The 16,931-nt window shown below is 37.1% G+C and overlaps 1 protein-coding gene across 18 annotated transcripts in view; it reads right to left on the reverse strand.

Moving 5' to 3' along the window:
- Positions 1 to 16,931, reverse strand: part of STS (steroid sulfatase) — a 111,099-nt gene that overhangs the window by 35,661 nt on the left and 58,507 nt on the right. For 17 of the 18 annotated variants that reach the window (XM_071813093.1, XM_071813082.1, XM_071813076.1 and 14 more), the window contains one exon: positions 7,603 to 7,740. The exons of the other annotated variant lie outside the window; for it this stretch is intronic. In XM_071813093.1, coding sequence (XP_071669194.1) covers positions 7,603 to 7,740 — 138 coding nt within the window. The remainder of the gene's footprint in view (positions 1 to 7,602; positions 7,741 to 16,931) is intronic. 18 annotated transcript variants of the gene reach the window in all.

Consider the following 16,931-nt stretch of genomic DNA (forward strand, 5'->3'; position numbering starts at 1 on the left):
TTCTTAAATCACTTTTATTATAACCATACTACCCTTTCCTTCCTTCTTATAGTCTTCCGAAAACAAAGCTTCCAAACCAAATTTTTCTTGATGACTGAAAAATACAAAGAAATTCATTCTTCTACCCATCTGTACTGGACTTTATGCTACAAATATAGACAATCAAGTTGTTTACTATTGCTTACTTTATAAAATGGTCAAACAACTAATCATTTTCAATGGCAAGCTCACTCTTTATTTAAGTGATTTTTTTAAACTATTTCATGTACTGTTTTTGTTAATTTTTAACCTGAGCTGTTCTTGTACAGGTGAATGTGATAGACATAGCTCATTTGGACATCTTCTCATCTGACCTTTCTTCCAGTCAAACAAAATGTTCCAGTCAAAATTACAAGAAGTGTTGATCATTTAAAAATCTGTATCACTTCAGAAAGAATACAAAATACAGTACATTTGAAAAAAATAAAAAAGGTCAATTCCTACTCTCATTAAAGTCAAAAGTGAAACTCCAACTAGTATCACTAAATATGCACTAGTATAGCTCCCTAGGCCAAAGTAATGGTCAGCTTGATTTCTCTGTGGCTTGCATATAGGAAAAGGTTTACTAAAAGCTTCAAGAAACACTTCTGAATGAACTTATCACTATAGTATATGAAATGGTATAAAACCAAAATATTTCAATAAAACATTGTATAATTGATCCCTGTAGTTCTTTTTTATCTCTCACGGCTCTGTAGCAGATCTTTAAAATAAAAGAAACATTCATTATTATTTATCATGCATATTAACAAAGTAACTATAAGTATACCTATTTATAAGTCACAAAGCACTTAAAATAGATGTTATTCAAATGGTTTACCATTATCAGTGTTTGAGTCTGCTTCCATTAGCAGCAGAACTCATGACCCACTCTAGCAGCATGACAGTAGTCAAGTGACTGTATGCATTGTGTTAAATGCTTCAGAAATACAAAGAAAAGCAATGTTTCTAATGTGCAGGTCCAAGGTACAGGCTACATATGAAACAGAAGCTGACAGTAGGAGTATTAAGAGATGCAAAGAGACTTCATAGAAAATCCCATATGTAACAGAGTGGGATAGATGTCAACAAGTGATAATGAGGAAGAACTTACTGTCTGCATATGTACCAGTGAAATAGTATAATGAGAAAAAGTGTGGAGAAAAGTTTTTAATGCCTTCACTGTTTACTGTTATGAAGTGTGTAACAGGAGAGACACATTTTATAACACATTGAAGCTAATTCAAGAAATGACTCACTAATCAACTAAATAAGAATTACCACAAAATAATTAGATTCAGTATAGATTCAGTATCTCAGGGTACCAGAGATGAACATAATGGCATCCTTTAGACCAGTTGTTTTAAGCTGCTTGTTTATTCAACTCAAAGAATATTCTTTTCATTTACCTACTCTAGTCATTCTAAAGTAGAGACCTAAACCATTTTGAAAAAGTAACCTTATTTCTGTTCCTAAAGGAAAGCTAATGTGATTAGCTCAAATGGACATGCTCAAATTGCCGATGTCATACTAATGAGAAAGCTAGTGAAAAACACCTAAGAAGTCAGTGCAGGTATCCTGGATATCACATACAAAAGCAATACCTCAAAGCTACATATCTTTCAACATAGGAATGTCACAGAACTGCACAAAAACCACCAAAAAAACCCTAACAAACAAACAAACAAACAACCCCCAAAAAACAACAACAACAACAAACCCCTGGAAAAATAACAAAGAAAATTTTAAGAAGAAACTTCAGTTAAACACAATAGTTTCCATATTGCAGTCTGGAAATGGTAATAATAACAGGATAAAAAAGACCATAATTTATAAGTCATAATAAATTCTATGTTATAAATAACTTGGAGGTTATAAATTATACATCAGATGAAACGTATATGCCAATATATGGAAAATCATTCAGTGATCTGGTATGAAAGATAAAGAGCTCAATTGGAAAGTACAGAGAAACAAAGATTTTTCAAACACATATTTTCATTTCATTCAATACATTTTTCAAAAACATATTTTCATTTCATTCAACACATTTTTCAAACTTTAAGCTTCCAAAGGAACTAAGAGGCCAAAATGTTTCAAATGACCTATTAGCCTGATAGGTCCAGAAGAACTACTAGGTTTCTGAGAGAAAGAGATTATTTGATTGATCAGTTTCCCATCAAAACACTAAGGAGCCAGGAAAAACGTACTATCATGTATGCACCCATGGGTCCTTCAGGAGTTCAGGTAAGAAGGTCTTGATATGTTGGAAAGAAACTCTTACTAAAAAAGCCTTGTCTGTTTGTTTTAGAGGCTGTATCTAGATTTAAAACTTTGAAAGATCTTTAACAAAGACCTTCAGGAAAAGTTTCTGGAGACTAATCAGGGTTAGGAGACATAACGTTGTAATGAATCAAAATTTGACAAACAGGAAGGAAACAAAAGAGATAAAACAAACAGCCTGTTATACTTTGCAAAAAATTCAATAGTAAGCTACGGTACCTTGATGCTACCCTGTATTAAGCCCCTTGCTATTTTAATGTATTTGCTTCCATTTTGGAAGGGAAAAGAGCTGAGGAATAGAAAAACCCACATATGACGCAAAGTATCACAGGCTGATCAAATTCAGAAGAAAAGATAATGGACTTCACACCAAGATGTATGAACAGGAAACAAGATGCAAGTTCAAATTCTGTAAATATATTTGCAGTAAAACAAACATTAGAGAAAAAATAACTTAACTAGGGTCTACAGTCTTAGTTTTTCATACCATAACCTTCACTGCATACTTATGAAAAAGGACCTATGTAAAGACTAATGCACATTTTAATGCACATCTGTAATCAGCATAATACAGAGATGACAGGCAGTCTGTAGGATGGAGTGGATAGTATTAAAAGGTAAGTATATAAACCTGTAGTGATACTTCATGGCAAAACCCATAAGGCAATAGCTGTAAAGTCATTTTAAAAGAAGATATTGCACAATTAGAAATAGTACATAGAAGAAAATAACAAGAAGTTAGGAACAAAGAAAAGCTCATCAATTATTACTGATCAGAGAGACTGATGAGACAGTTTTTTTCCTGAATGAGGTATTAAAGGGAAAGAGGTGCAAAAAATGTATACAAAACAAAGGTGAGCTAGGGTATAACAAGTTTTCCCACCTTTATCCCACATCAATGAGGAAACAGTATTAAGTGTCAACCTGTTCCACGAAATTCTCAACTATTCCGTTTCAAAATGGTAAATGAAAGCACCACATTCTCATTGTCAAATGATTTAGATTATGCTAAGCATTTAGAAAGACTCAAAGTGGCATTTCATTATCGCATGATGAAAATTTATATAACTAATGCTAAAATCCTCTGCAGAATCTAAACTATCAGGATTCAGATCTTAAACCAAGGTCATACTATCTAGGATTAGGAGGAGATCTTCTTATCGATCTTCTTTATTTACAATACAATTCCTGTATCTTCCTCCAAGGATTCTGATCCTGATAGTTGTCAGAAAAATGCCACTGGAAGATGTCACGGTTTTGATCCATCATTTCAATGTTACTATATAATATCTTCTAAAAAATGATACTGAACAGATAAACCAGACTGTGTATGACAGCAACTAGTTAAACACTATATCTGGTTTCTAATTTCAAGGGCTACCCAAATTTATGATGACGGTTCCACAGACAGAATCCAGAGTAATAAAACCTCCATACAGCAATTTCCCCTTTTTTGCATTCAGTCTTGCAGCGCTAGCCTAACTCTCCAAACTCCCCTTAAATTTTATTATTGGTGCTCATTTGGCTGGATATCAAGACAAATTAGTGAGTTTGGATTGTGGAGATCTGTTGAGGGCTTTTGATTTTAGGGCAGAACCAATTATTGCTGAGCATACTACTCCAGCTCTGACAAGAGGGTTAAGTGCCTTGATTAATATTTGCATTCATGCAGTGCTCATATACAAAAAGATAAGTAGTGGAGATGGTCTAGCACAGACAGGGAGAAAGGACATACATGTCTCCCAGTTTTGTAAACTATTAATCAGGTGAAGCAAATTCCTCATCTGCAGACACATGAGCATGAGCAGCACAAAGCAGCACTTTGTTAGGCATATTGCTATGTCAGTGCCTGAGACTTAGTGCTTCGCAGGTCTGGTTTTCATTAAATCTACCAGAGGTGTACAAAGCTCTAATGCTTTTCAATGTACATGACTGTTAGTACGAATAAATTCTTCTGCATGAAAACTCCTAATTATGCAATTAATTGATTACTTCCACTTCAGCCCTTTTGAAAATGATGCATAACATAACTGTTTAATTGAAGACTGATATGGAGATGGAGGGAGTGGAAGATATAGCCGAATTCATTGTATTTTAAAATGGTAAAAGTATATTCAACTGATTGCATGAGGTTTTTTTTATTTCTTTTTATTTTCTTAGAGATGCCTCTTATACTATAATGATTTTATTTTGTATATAGTGATTCTTTTCTGTCTCACAGTGCATGACAACATTTGCCAGCATATCATGGATGGTAACTGTAAACCACAAAATTCATTTTAAAAATAGAAGCCACATCACTCTCCAAGTATCTCTATCAACTGGATTTTTTATTAATTCAGTAAGATCTATTTCAAACTATTCTCCATTCTGTAAAAATGAATAAAAAATTTTGCAAGGCTTGATAGAAAAGACTCCATTCAATCAAATTTCCTCAGGAAGGCACAGTCCCCAGTGTATTTTTCTTTTTTTTTCCTGCTTATCGTTTATTCTGTATCTTATGTCTGGCATTCTAGAAGGCAAATATTTTGTAGAGCTTCTAAAACACCTCAGGCTGTGCCTACAGCTACAGATACGTAACCATATGGTTCCTTAATTACTGAAATCACTATGTAAGGCCTATGTGCTAATGTTCAAGATAGATTTCACTCTGCTGTTGGCCCAAGGGAACCTGTCTGATAGTTTGCAACCACATGACTTTGGCATTCCTTGTTTTGCTTCTGTAGCATTTCCTTCACAGCTCTCTTAAAATATAAGGGTAATTTCTCAGACAGATACCTAATGACTAAAAACTGTGGAGTCTTCTCAATTAAAAACCTCACTGTATTGTTATTGTTTACAGTGTATGTCTACCTTTCCTCCTTTTTGGAGTTTTGCAGATGACATGAAACTGGGAGGAATGGCTGATCCACTGATGGTTCTGCTACCATTCAGACAGACCTTGACAGGCTGAGAAATGGGCCAAAAGGAACCTCATTAATTCAGCAAAGGGAAATATCAAGTCCTGCATCTGCAGAGGAATAACCTCTGGCACCAGTAAAGCGTGAGGGCTAACTGGCTGGAAAGCAACCCTGCAGAGAAGGGCCTGCAGGTCCTGGTGGGCAACTAGCTGAGTGTGAGCCAGAAATGTGCCCTTGTGGCAAGGAAGGCCAGCATCATCCTGGGCCATATTAGGAAGAATATTTCTAGCAAGTCACGGGCGGTAATCCTTGTCCTCTGCTCAGTACTGGTGAGACACACCTGGAGGGCTGGGTCCATGTGCAGAGCTTCCCAGTAGAAGAGACATATAGACATACTGGAGTGATTTCAAAGGAAAGCCAAGAAAATGATTAAGTGGCTGGAGCATTTACTTATGGGGAGAGGTTGAAAGAGCTGGAACTGTTCAGCCTGGAGAAGAGAAGGCTCAGTGGGATCTTACTCGTCCAAAAGGATATGTGGATGTACTTGAGTAAAGAGGACAGAGCCAAGCTCTTTTCAGTGGTGCCCTATGACAGGGCAAGAGGCAATGGACACAAAATGAAACACAAAAAATTCCATTTAAACATCAGAAAAAGTGGTTTTTTTATAGCAAGTGTGACCAAACTCTGGGGCAAGTCACCCATAGAGGCTGTGGAGTCTTCATCATTGGCGATTTTCTTAACTTGTTTAAACACAGCCCTGCACAGCCTGCTCTAGCTGACCCTGCTCTGCAGGACCTACCACTACAGACCATGGGAGGTGCCTTCCAGAGTCAACTACTACATGATTTTGTAGTTCTGAAATACTACTTCTTTTTAAAACTATATCAAAAAGGGAATTTACTTATTTCTCTCTGCAAGTTTCAACTTTGGTAAATGACTTTACAAAAACTGCTGGATTGCTTTGATCTTGTCCCCTGACATACAAGGAGAAAATAAATTACAAAGTCACTTCCTAGTGGAGGAATGAAAATAACTTTATCTCTGGTAAAAGGGCAAGAATATTCATTCTATTTCATTAAAAATAAGAAAAACAATCATTCCTACCCTATTTCAATAAGACTGAAGATTATTAAAATATTTTCGACACCCATTTTCCTGATGCTATATGTCCACCAGTTGCACACTGGACAACGCTGTTTCCTGTAGTTTGTCAGAGGGAATCCTTTATTTAATATTTTACAATGTTGTCTATGAGCAGTCTGTGACTGAATAATCATAATATTTTATTATGATCATTCTGTGACTGCATGCTGTCAAGCAGAATTCCTCCATCTCCACATCCTTTATTCTCTCATTCTGTTACCCTATTATCTCTTCTTGTCTGCTTTCTCAGAAATACATTGCTGACAACGTTAAGTTCATCTCCATGTTGGAATCATGTTCTCAAAGGTATCCAGTGGTGCACTACATTCCTGCGGACTGCAGGGATCCCCATGCCAGGGATAGGGGAGTGGAAAAAATGAGGAAAGCTGTTTTCTAAGCTGGAATTTTTCTTTCTACAAGATCACTTTATTGCAACAAACCCAGTATCTTTCAGTATTGTTGTGTGATATCATCAGGAGAAAGTGTATTATCATAAGGTAGACTTGAAGCATGTTTTAAGTCTCCGCATAGATTTTGGAGTACTAATGTCCTCAAGACCTGCACTAAAATAATATAACTAAACTTTATCCTTTTAACTAAAGTCTCTCCATTTCCAAATCAGTCTTCAATTTAGTGTTTTATGCATTCTTTTCAAAACTTTCTTCTCCAGCTCAGTCTTTTCTGCTTGAAATCTTGTCTTCTTCTGGCTATTGTTGAACTTGCCCATCCCAAATTCAATCCAATTCTTCATTTCCTGTTTTTTTTAACCTAACTTTCCTTTTCTATTTTTTCTATAATGAATATATTGGACTGTGTTGCTGGTTCTCCCATCTCCTCTATATCCTATCTTTGTGTGGTCCCACTCATCTCATGGTATTTAGCTCCTATTTATGATTCCTGATGGCTCACAAACCACCTTTTTTTCCTTTCTGTTCTGCTATCCATCCATTTTAGTAAATTACTATGAACTGACATCCTTCCAAAGCTGTATCTCTGCCCAGTTCAAGAGCATATTTGCTAGTGTTAAAACTCCACAGAGCTCTGGCAGAGCATGAACTCGAGTTGAGCTGCTGTATTTGACAAGTAAATACCTTATATTTACCGCCTGTGTTTGAATTTAGAATGACTGCCATGAGTAGTTTACTACTAAGGAATTGAGTTTTGACCTGGGCCACAGAGCACATTACAGTTTTTGGAGCACAAGCAAGGAGATGATAGTTTCTTACACAGTTTTTAAAAATCATCAGAGAATGTTCACCTTTATATATGCCATTGTATCCTCCATGGACTTCTCCAGAACTGGAGATTTCTTCAACATGAGCCCCTTGGTCAGATGTAAAGTATACAAGAGTTTTATCACTCAGATTATATTTCTCCAGCACACCCAGGATCTGTCCTAAAAAAAAAATAAAAAAGAAAGAGAGAGAAACTAACAGTTTTAATGTCTTCAAGTGACTTTTTTATAAGCCTTGGCACATATAAATATTTTTGTCATTATGCCTTTTCAAGATCGTTTTCCATATAAACATTATTATACATAGCAGTTGGCACCATGCACGATACAGTAGGGGAGTGTTGCACAAGGCTTCTTGTAATCAGGACTGTGGTTCAATTGCTGTGGGGTTTCTTGAAGCATAAAATGAGAAGATTTGTGCACATCAGAGAAAAGGGCTAATCCACAGAGAGCCAGTGACCTTTGGAAGTGGTTGCTCTGAGTCAAGGAAACCCCTCAATAAGAAGATTTAAACTGGGAATATCTGAAAGAGTCTCAACACGCAGAATAGAGCTAACAGTTTGGGGTAAAGCTTTGCTGCCTAGCAACCTATAGAAGTAGCATGGCAAAAATCTCAGTGTGAGTGTTAGAATAAGACATTCTAAGAAAAAAAAAAAAAAAAAGAGGAAGTTAATGTATGGATTATCTCTGGAGACCACATGGTTTCATTATCAAACCTATTAATTAGTCCCTAAATTCTCACCATATAAGAAATACATCGACTAAACTCAAAATGTGCAAGGTAATAAACACACACACATGCGCATATTTAAAAAGGGAATCCACATGGATATTCTCTGAAACTCCAAGGCACCGTGGGCTCAAGCTATATTCTCACAAAGGGCTCCTCACACTTGGCACTGTGGAGAGCTTCACAGTGCACATAAATCACATTCAAACCTATTTAGACTGAACTCTTTAAAGAGTTTCTGTATGAATGAGAGTGAAGCCACTCTTTGTAACTTGTTCCAATGAATTTTATACTGATTAGGAATCTAAAATGATTGGTCCTGGAAACCAACCAAAGTATAAGAATATACTTCCTCACATCAGCCTGCAAATGAGTTTTAACCTTGTCCTTTAGGGATCTCAGAGCATATGAAGACAATGCTGTCTTCACAACCATTTTATTTTTATTCTTTTTACTTAAACATCCAAGAACGGTCCAATTTCAATGTTAATTTTGATTTGCTCACCTGTCCACTAAGAATTAATTCATCAGCTGATGCCCAATTATTGTGTCAAAGAGGATAAGAACTCTGAAATACAGAGCCTTCTTTAATGATTTTCAGATCATCATTTCTGTTGCTATGCTCTTTTTCTGGATAAGAAGTAGTTACATTACCTTATTGTACTATTTTTTCTTGTCTTTTAATGTTGAAACATTCTAAAACTGTGTTGTTAAAAGATTGACTGTACTTCTCATCAGCTCAAATGACTGGGTCATGAATAAAGGAACATCAGCAGTTAAATAAGTGATACCTGTTGGTCTTGTTTCTAAACTAGGAGCAAAGAAGAAATGTAAGAGAATTTGTTTATGTAAATTTTGAAACCCTGTGGGAGTTGAAATTTCCCAACAGAACTGAGGATAATCTGCTACAAAGGTTGACATTTAAAAGTTGGTGGGTTGTGGGAAAATTATGCAGCTCCATCTGACAAGCCATTCGCTTGCTACAGCAGGTGGACTTAGTGCCAGAAAAGTAAGAGGCAATTTCCCATTCGCTTCTGAGATTGTTTGGAGAATGTACTTGCTAAGTAATTATAATATCCCTTGGAAAGGTAATGATGATAAAAAAGTGAAGTATATATATAAATTAAGACATTATGTGTGGATATTTAGCTACATGACTTCCAGAGTTCCCTTCCAACTGGTATCAATCTACGATTTTATTATTCTATGATAATAATAATAAATGGGATAGTACAAAAAAAATATGTGCGATGACATGCACAAATGTTTTTTTTTACCTACACAGTTTTCCTTCATGAAACTGAATTTTCAAATTCATCCTGTATCTAAAACAAAATAAAACAAGAATTCCACTCAATATATCACATTAAATAATCTCTGGTGATCAGAGACATCTGTTGTCATTAAATAATGGCCATTTCGATTTCCTGATTAATTTTGGAAAAAATGAGAAGCAATAAAAAATGTCTTGCTATATCACAAATAATTAAATAAAGTAGTCATAATTATGTTTACTTTTTTTTTTTCTGAAACAAGGTTGAGTAGCTTGATTTGGTCTGTGGAAAAGAAAATAAAATAAAAATCTGATACTCAAATGTTACTTGTTTCAGAAAAAAAAAACCACCCCAACAAAATGCATACCAAGTCTCATCCAGAGCTTGTTGAACTCAATGGTAAAACATCAATTTCCATCATTTTGATTTTTAAACACAAGGAAGATTGGCTGCATTAGGGTTAATTAACGAATGCTAAAATGAAAATTTATTTTAGCAACAACATTCTTCAGTACAGATAGACTGATAGTGGTAATTCAAATAACACTATTGTCAGAGAATGACAATCACAATGCACTCACAGAAATGAAACAAAACTTCCATTTCTATTTTAATCTTGAACACTGACACCTTCTAGAATGAACACTATAAATAAGCAATAAAGTGTGTGTTACCAGCAGATAAGCCCCATTAAAGTGCATTTGAATGATGTGGCTACTGTTAACACAAGCAATACTTTCACTTATTTGCATTTCTAAATGGTAACCAATACAGAAGAAAAATGCTAAGAATGTATTGTGCAGATATTTTTCACATGCTATATTATAGCAATTTTGGAAGAAAATACTACAAAGTATGCAAAATATTTTCACTACTGTTTTCTTATAACAATTTACTTTCTTTTTTACTCAAACTCCTCCACTCTTATTATTTCTGTAGATTTCACAGAGACTTTAGAATTAAGTTAAAATTGATGTATAAACATTCCCAGGCAATGTCAGTGAATGAAAAAGGAGTTTCATCTAACCCATTTTAGCTGCCTGTGGAAAAGGTGAATCACAACTGCTAAAAGGCCTTTTCTACCTGTTGACTAAAATAGAGAAGACAGGCAAATAGCTCAAAACTAAATGCCTTCATACCAAACACCAAGGATAGTAAGATGAATCCTATCCAAAGTGCTAGACATCCAACTACATGAGCAACAGACTTTAATGAGTGTGGGTGGCAGATAAATAATGTTTGAGAAAGAGAAGATGGTAAAACACCCACAAAATGTGATTGGAAGGGTATCTTATGTCATGTGCTCTTGAATGACAAGAATAGGGCTTCAGCTGGTGTAGTATCCCCTTTGAGTCTCACTTCTGGTTGTAGAAAGCAATACAAATATTAAAGGACCTTTTGGATGTAAAGAGTTTATACAGAATAGGAAATGGCAGGACACAATCTAAAACACTGGAAAAACTGTAGCTCTGTTCAAGCAACAATAGCTTGCTATCCCCAGTGTAGGAAATAATAAAAATGGAAGGACTCTTGACTGAAAAGATTCACTTGAAAGTCATGTTCTAAAAAATTCACAGCTGCACTGATCTCCGTGGATGCTATCGTCTACATTTTTTCTGATTTGAACAGAACAGATTTGGAAAGACAACATTTCTGAACAGCAAAATCAATCTAACACTGAAAGAGCCACATAATTTCTCAAGCTATTCAGCAACTAGAATTTTTTATCAAGTTTCTCCTACTATTGCCATTCTAGGAATGTATACCCCAAAGTAGGTGGCTAACATTGTAGCAAAAGTTGGACACTTTTTTTTCATCTGTATTTTTTAAGATACAAACCAGATTAAGGACAGCATTAAGATACTACTTGTTTTAATCAGTCCATAAATGTTCCAAAATGTAAGTAAAACTTCCTCCAGAGTATTCTGAGGATTGCTCTATACACTCTGGTCTCCACTCTTGCTTCAAGCTGTGTTAAATTATAAAGAGTTGTTCCATTCTTAAAGTGAAAATGCCAGTTTCAATGGAGTAATAGCCATGTGAAAGTGGTAAGAGTAATTGACTCTGTTCTTTTGAACGAAACAGAGTGTCATGGCATTATTCAGCTTCTCTAACACAGCACGAATGGTAGCTAGACCAGCCTCTCTAATGCCGAACACAATTTCTGGAGTTTTGAACTATATAAAGCTCCCACTGTACTCATCTACATAAAGGTAGGGGGCTTATAACAAATGACTATTCATTTGAAAACAAGGTACAAACACTGAAGAACAATAATGTGTTTACAAACCAGTTAGTGATTTGGAACATTGTTCAAAGGTTTAGTAAAGCAAGCATATGAACAAATGCATTTGATGCATAAGCTAGCTCCCTGTCATTTTAAGTCAACAGGACAGAAATGCTATTTGTATCAATCTGAAATACTTTAGAGACTTGCTGAAATTATGAATAAAAAGCTCTGGAATACAGAATACCTCTGTAATCTAGGCATTAGGACAAAACAGTCTCTCTATTTGCGAGGAAACCTTTAAAGCAGTTGGCAGATTTGAAGAAACAAGAAGATTCAGAAGGAGGGTTAAGGATCTGTCGCAGGACAAGCCAGTTAATGATGAATGGAATTCCTGTAAATATAACATTATTTTCCCATGCTAGCAGACTTTCATATGCCTCTGTTGTACCTAGAAGGTTACAGTGAGCTTGAGACAATTATTGGACAAAGAGTGATCCAGGAAGATCAGCCATCACACATCTGCCTAGAAGAGGCAGCTATGTTTTGGTTTTGGTGTGTTGGGTGGTTTGGGGGTTTGTTTGTTTTTCCCTGTCAGGAATGCTTTGAATACATGTGTAAACTTCTACATGTTAACCCTACGTGCGTAAGTATCTGGAAGCCCATATTTCTCCCAGAAAAGGTATCAATGCCATCCAGCTATATGGACACGACCTAGTAAACCTCTTGGGACTCTCTTCCTGCTACACAAGTTTAATTAAGTTAATTCTACAGTTCATAATCTCTTCAGGGCTCAAAGGCTAAGACCTTCACCTTATGAAAACTTTATGTTGCAACTTTTGCACACCATCATTCACAAGCTAACTATCATTTTAACCTCTATGTTGATTTTATGTGATGAAAAAAGGTACTTCACTCTTGAATGCAGTGAACTGATTACAAAATACACTGAATAAAGCCTTTGTATAAAAACAAGTTTAGTAACTAAGACCAAGACATCTCTATCTTAATTTTAGCTTTTGTACATTTCAGGTTATAAATATGCAAATGTTTCTCTGGTATGCTCAGAGCCATATAGTTTCCCCTTGATAAATATGTAAATCAGTTTGTCTCTGCAGTGGGGAAGTAATTATCACTTTCAGACCTAGTCATTGAGCACAACACTTGAGGTAAAGATGGAAAATAGTAAAACCATTGACAGCAATACGAGAAGTGGCTGCACATATGGTTAACAGTACATAAACCCTGCATGCAACTCATTTAACATTCAGAGCTAGAACACAACCACTGGAAAGTGGAAATTCTGGGATGAAGCAATAGGTTGATGTTATGGCACATTATCTAGTCAGAACACATCCACCTAAGAAGATGAGTGATTCTGCATAGGGGGAGCATTCGCACATGAACCTTAAAGATTGGAGTGAATACTAGTTAGTATAACTGTTTGACTAGAACAGAGAATAAATGCATAACTAATTACAAAATTCACAATGACTCATGCAGGAAGAAAGCGGAGTGTAGGTTCAGCAGAAAGTCTTGAATCAGTCCAACCATGCTGCCATTATTTCTAAAGTTATGCTATGGAAGCAGCCCATATAGTGAAGTCTTCTCCAAACTACAGAGCTGGAGTCTAAAATGTGTTCAGGTCCTACTATAACAGGTTAGTGGGGTCTTCAGTGTCAACAGGGCATTCTGCCAAACACAGAGAATCTGGTTCTGAAAAAGCACATCTATTAATATATCGGTGTTTTCATTTGGATCAGGAGTGCATATTTACAGTAAATCCAGTCATAGACAGTTAATATATTAATATTTCTGTTTGCATAGAAAAGCTGTCTTGTGTTTCATGACCTGGTTCCTTTGAAACTAAACTGAACTTGAGGATGGACCCCAGGAACACACCTATGGCACTCGCACTACTGATGGGCATTCAGTCTAAGGGACCACAGCAGAGCTGGTCTGAAGTGGATTTGCTGTCTCTGCTGGTGCGATGACAGCCTCTCTCCAGCTTGGAGGACAGTTCAGACTGTTGGCAGTTCAAATCATGATAGGACTGATGAATCCTACACTGAAACTCTGGTGCTAGCACAATCAAGCTCCACCTGTGCGTATTGTAGGTACACAAAGGGTAGGATTTACAGTGTACACTTTTACATGTTACATAGTTACTAGAAACATTTTTTAAAATCAATTAAGTAAAAGAAGCATTTTCATACACAGTTCACCTATCTTAAGATGAATGAATTTGGCCCCCAAAATTCTGAATTCTTTCCACAATGAGGTAAGGTGAGGCAATTGCTCCAGATTTAACTACGTACGATTACCATTCAAATCAGTAGTTGTTAGGTTCAGATAGTCTGCAGAACATCGAACACTTTTCTGTCGGATTCCGCTAGACTCAGGATGAGACAAGTAAAATTAGTGTAAGGGCTTGCAGAAAGACAGTCTTCAATTAAAAAAAAAAAAAAAGGCAAAGTGATTTTGGTGTGGGGTCAGCTGAACTATCAGTGTGAATTTGCTTTCTGCTTGGGTGTGGATTGCCATGTAATTTTGAACTTGTAATTGGCTTGTGACTGTTTATACAGTCTTATAAGTATAATGTGTCTTTCAGACCCTCAGGATAAATTTTCAGCATCGTGCACAGCAGATTAAGTATGCACTGCTTAGCAGCTATGAATAAATGAACCAAATTTTGACTTATAATTATGCATAAGAAAATTTTTCCTAGAGATGAGTACCACATCTCTTATTTTTCTTATTCATATAGGGTTCAAACTACTTTGTAAACATGAAAGTTGGACTGATATTCTACATATATAGATAAATATACATGGATGATAAAGCATAGTTAAGATGTGGTTATGAAAGTTCTAAAGACCCGTATGAACAGGTGCAATATAGACAACGCAGGATGGTAAGGTTTTCAGATCTACATTGTTTCTACAACGCTTATGACGGAGCACTAAAGGTCAAAAGTATAACTATTCCATGGCTATCTCCTTATTAGTATTTAAATAATCTAATAAATGCATTGTTTGAAATTCTCTTTTAGACCTTACATCTGTTGAACATAAAGTTATGCATTTCTAATGTAAATCTTAATTTTTAGCCTGCTTAAAATGCTAAAATATGAGAGATGGTCATGCAATTTTAGGAGGGTCCATTGCATTTTCATTTTGCATGACAGCTGTGATAACTTTTTGGGTAAATTTGCATCTTAATTCTGCACACATTTGAGAAGAAGATGCCATTTCACACATACAACTGAGATACAAATTGCAAAAGAAACTGTCTAGTTCCCCACTTTGAGGTCTCCCATGTTTTCTTTCAAATTTTGGAAAGGATTTCTTTAGGTAGGACCTAGGAAAACTGTAATGACAACCAAAAGATACTGTTGACTTTTTAATTAGACTGTCAGGTGAAGTTAAGGCTTCAGCCATTTGATTATTCCAATATATGCTGATGGTGGTTGATTCAATAATTGGGAAGTGATAAAAGAAACTCTTTGCTATGTCTTCAAAGGTATAAATGTATTAATGTCAGACTCTGAAACTACATAGGTATATGCTCTTAGATCCAAATGCATGATGCCAACATTTTGCCAGATTAAAGTACAAAGATAAAACTAATACCAGAGGCAATGTAGGCCCACTGATGAATGAGGTGGGTGCCCTGGTGGCAGAAGACACAGAGAAGGCAGAATTGCTGAATGCCTTCTTTGTCTCTGTCTACTCCGCTGGAGGCTGTCCTGGGGAACCCTGTACCCCTGAGACCCCGGATGAAGCCAGGTTAATGGAGGAGTTTGCTTTAGTCGATGAGGACTGGGTTAGGGAACAATTAAATAGTCTGGACGTCCATAAATCCATGGGTCCAGATGGGATGCATCCGCGGGTGCTGAGGGAGCTGGCTGAAGTCATTGCTAGACCGCTATCCATCATTTTTGCCAAGTCTTGGGAAACGGGAGAGGTGCCTGAGGATTGGAGGAAAGCAAATGTCACTCCAGTCTTTAAAAAGGGCAAGAAGGAGGACCCGGGTAATTATAGACCGGTCAGCCTCACCTCTGTCCCTGGGAAAGTAATGGAACAGCTTATCCTTGGTGTCATCTCAAGGCACATCAGGGATAAGAGGGTCATTAGGGGCAGTCAGCACGGCTTTACCAAGGGTAAGTCATGCTTGACCAACCTCATAGCCTTTTATGAGAATGTAACAAGGTGGATGGATGATGGCAGAGCGGTGGATGTGGTCTACCTTGACTTCAGTAAAGCCTTTGACACAGTCCCTCACAGCATCCTCACAGCTAAATTGAGGAGGTGTGGTCTAGACAATAGTGTAGTGAGGTCGGTTGCAAACTGGCTTAAAGAGAGAAGCCAGAGAGTGGTGGTCAATGGTGCGGAGTCCAGTTGGAGGCCAGTATCTAGTGGAGTGCCTCAGGGGTCAGTACTGGAGCCAATATTATTCAATATATTCATTAATGATTTAGACGAGGGAATTGAGTGTACCATCAGCAAGTTTGCTGATGACACTAAGCTGGGAGGAGTGGCTGACACGCCAGAAGGCTGTGCTGCCATCCAGCGGGACCTGGACAGGCTGGAGAGTTGGGCGGGGGATAACCTGATGGAATTTAACAAGGGAAAGTGTAGAGTCCTGCATCTGGGCAGGAACAATCCCAAGTTCCAGTATAGGTTGGGGAATGACCTATTAGAGAGCAGTGTAGGGGAAAGGGACCTGGGGGTCCTGGTGGACAACAGGATGACCATGAGCCAGCACTGTGCCCTTGTGGCCAGGAAGGCTAATGGCATCCTTGGGTGTATTAGAAGGGGGGTGGTCAGTAGATCGAGAGAGGTCCTCCTTCCCCTCTACTCCACCCTGGTGAGACCCCATCTGGAATATTGTGTCCAGTTCTGGGCCCCTCAGTTCAAGAAGGACAGGGAACTGCTGGAGAGGGTCCAGCGTAGGGCAACAAAGATGATTCAGGGAGTGGAGCATCTCCCTTATGAAGAAAGGCTGAGGGAGCTGGGGCTCTTTAGTTTGGAGAAGAGGAGACTGAGGGGTGACTTTATTAATGTTTATAAATATATAAAGGGTGAGTGCCACGAGGATGGAGCCAGGCTCTTCTCAGTGG

The sequence above is a fragment of the Patagioenas fasciata genome, chromosome 1 (genome assembly GCF_037038585.1).
Source record: "Patagioenas fasciata isolate bPatFas1 chromosome 1, bPatFas1.hap1, whole genome shotgun sequence".
NCBI lineage: Eukaryota > Metazoa > Chordata > Aves > Columbiformes > Columbidae > Patagioenas > Patagioenas fasciata.